The sequence below is a fragment of the Malurus melanocephalus genome, unplaced genomic scaffold (assembly GCF_030028575.1).
Source record: "Malurus melanocephalus ecotype Western Australia unplaced genomic scaffold, MMel_1.1 scaffold_620, whole genome shotgun sequence".
Classification (NCBI taxonomy): Eukaryota; Metazoa; Chordata; class Aves; order Passeriformes; family Maluridae; genus Malurus; species Malurus melanocephalus.
In genome coordinates, this window is record NW_026623852.1 from 324340 (window position 1) to 326811 (window position 2472).

Genomic DNA, 2472 nt, shown 5'->3' on the forward strand with positions numbered 1-2472 from the left:
ACATTTCCCCGTTGTGTGTGGGCAGGCCGGCCAGGGACAGCGATGACGAGGACGAGGACGAGCGCCGGGGCCGGGGCTGCACTCTGCAGTACCAGCACGCCATGGTCAGGGTGCTCACCCAGTTTGTGGCCGAATCCACCGAGCCCGGGGCTCCTGTGAGCCATTTGCTGGGCTCAGACTGGCAGCTGGACATCACCCACCTGGTGAGGGACTCCATGCAGGTGGAGGAGCCCAGGATTGCCCAGCTGCAGGACGGGCAGGTGCTGGTGGGGCTGGAGCTGGGCATGACCACCATCCAGGTAAGGAAATCACTGATGTGTGCCTGTTCCTGCCCTGAATCACCTCCATGAGCCAGCGTGACCAAAAACAGCTGGAAATCCTGGAATTGACTCATTGATTCATGATTTCATAAACCATTTTTTTCCCTTTATTACTCTCAGTTCCTTTTTTAGGGAACCAACCATTACCAGTTTAGTGTCGCTGTTGGCCAGACAGCCGACATAAAAGAATAGATACAAAACACACAAAAAGTGGGTGRAAAAACAGAAAGAAAGAAGGACTTTATTGTGGGACAAGCCTCTTTTATCCACTTTAACAACCAGTGCATACATTTGTGTCAAACATACATTGGTCAGTGAGGCTGTCCCTTTCTACTCATCACCATAGGACTGGCAGGTTTGCAAAATCTACAGTATTAGTGATGTTTATAATTGTAAAACACCTGCATTATCAATTCTACATTCCAATCTTCTTTTTCTCAAGACAGCCAAGGATGTGGCGTTTTATTCCCATGCAAGCTGTTAACACGCCCTACAGTTTAGGACTTGGCCATGTCTTCATCAGTCCCTGCTTGGTGTTTGTCCTTGTGTTTCTGTGTACATTTGAAATTTTGGAATGGAACAGAATCAATGCAACAGCTACAAGAGATGGTTTCCTCTGCGTATCTTGTGCCCCAAAGTATCGTAGATTATTTTTTATTTATAGTTTTATTTATTTTTATTTATAGTTTTTATTTATAGTTTTATTTCATTTAATCCAACCTGAGTGTTGGAAAGGTTTCGCTGATTATTTTGGGCTGTGTTTGAACCCAAAGCCAGGATCTGGGTTATCACACAGCCTGATCCCAGCCTGCTCTGACAGAGCAAAGGGAGGAGTGAAAATGAACCAGGCTGGCTAAGGAAGTGAGGCTGCAATTTAATCCAAATATTAATTAAMAGAAAAGGAAAAGGAAAAGGAAATGGGGAGAGAGATTAATTCAGTGATACTGATGTAGAAAACATGCTAACAAGGACTAGAACAGGGAACAAAATCCTCTCCAAACATGCTTATCATCCCAAACTGTCAAAGCAGAAAACAACCACCACACCTGTTGATAATGAGGTTTCAAGGCTGGAAAAATGGGATTTGAGATCTTTGACTTTCTGCAAAATCTGTGAAGATTTTCTGAATGCCTTTCCAAAGCTGTGGAACTTACAATGCTCCAACCAGTGCACATAAAACCATGGAAAGGAAAATCCAAGGGTAAAGAGCTGAGAGTAAGTTTTATTTAAAGAATACCTCTTATAAGCTGCTTCAAAAATGCTCTGTACCCTGTATGGATCATTAAATTCCACTCGCTTGCTAATGAGCATCTTTGGATGTCGTGTATCACTGCAGTGACCTCYGTGTGTATTTTCTTAACCAAAACAAATTTTCTCTGTCAATTTTGTATTCAGTACCATGAGTGGTTATTGTAGCAATGCATTACCTTTTCTTTCCACGGGCTAGAAATAAATACCATTTATTCAATGGATTTTTTAAATAAATCTRCAGACTGCTTTACATTTGTGCCACCTCAAAGCATGAGGATTAATAAAATACTTGAATTTCAGATGAGGATTCCATTTACAGGTAGTTAATGCACCTGAAGCAGATGTGGCTATCACACTGCACAGTGAATGGCACAGCTGGTTCCAGATGTTTGGTGGAAGGTGTAAGGAGGGCCCTGTTGTTGCAGAACAGTGTGAGCAGCTCTTTTCAGTCATATTTAACAGTGTCTGCTGTGAGTAATTGTCACCATTAGCACCAACACCCCTCCTGTGTGTGGGAGTGGCTCTGTGGGGTTGTTYCTCCTGTGGCTGTCGCTAATTCCCGTTTTTCTGTGCAGATCCTGTCCCCCCTTTCCGATGCCATCYTGGCTGAGAAGACAGTGACAGTTCTGGATGAGAAGGTGACAATAACTGACCTGGGAGTGCAGCTGGTGACAGGACTGTCCCTCTCTCTGCAGCTCAGCCCGGGGAGCAACAGGGCCATCTTTGCCACGGCGGTGGCACAGGAGCTGCTGCAGTCCCCAAAGCAGGTACTGCTGCCAACTGGTCACTGCTTTTGGGATTTCCAGCTGCAGATTTTTACTGATGGTGTGCTAATGAAACCTTCTGCCTGCAGAGACTTCCCTGAAGGCCACCCAGTGCCCTAAACAGGAAAACAAAGATG

General features: G+C 44.8%; 1 protein-coding gene across 1 annotated transcript in view; it reads left to right on the forward strand.

Moving 5' to 3' along the window:
* The window catches only part of LOC130583738 (transmembrane protein 132D-like), a 26633-nt gene that overhangs the window by 18708 nt on the left and 5453 nt on the right, over nucleotides 1-2472 (forward strand). Inside the window, exons 4-5 of the mRNA XM_057383288.1 lie at nucleotides 26-299; nucleotides 2147-2338. Of these exons, the coding sequence (XP_057239271.1) occupies nucleotides 26-299; nucleotides 2147-2338 (466 nt within the window). The remainder of the gene's footprint in view (nucleotides 1-25; nucleotides 300-2146; nucleotides 2339-2472) is intronic.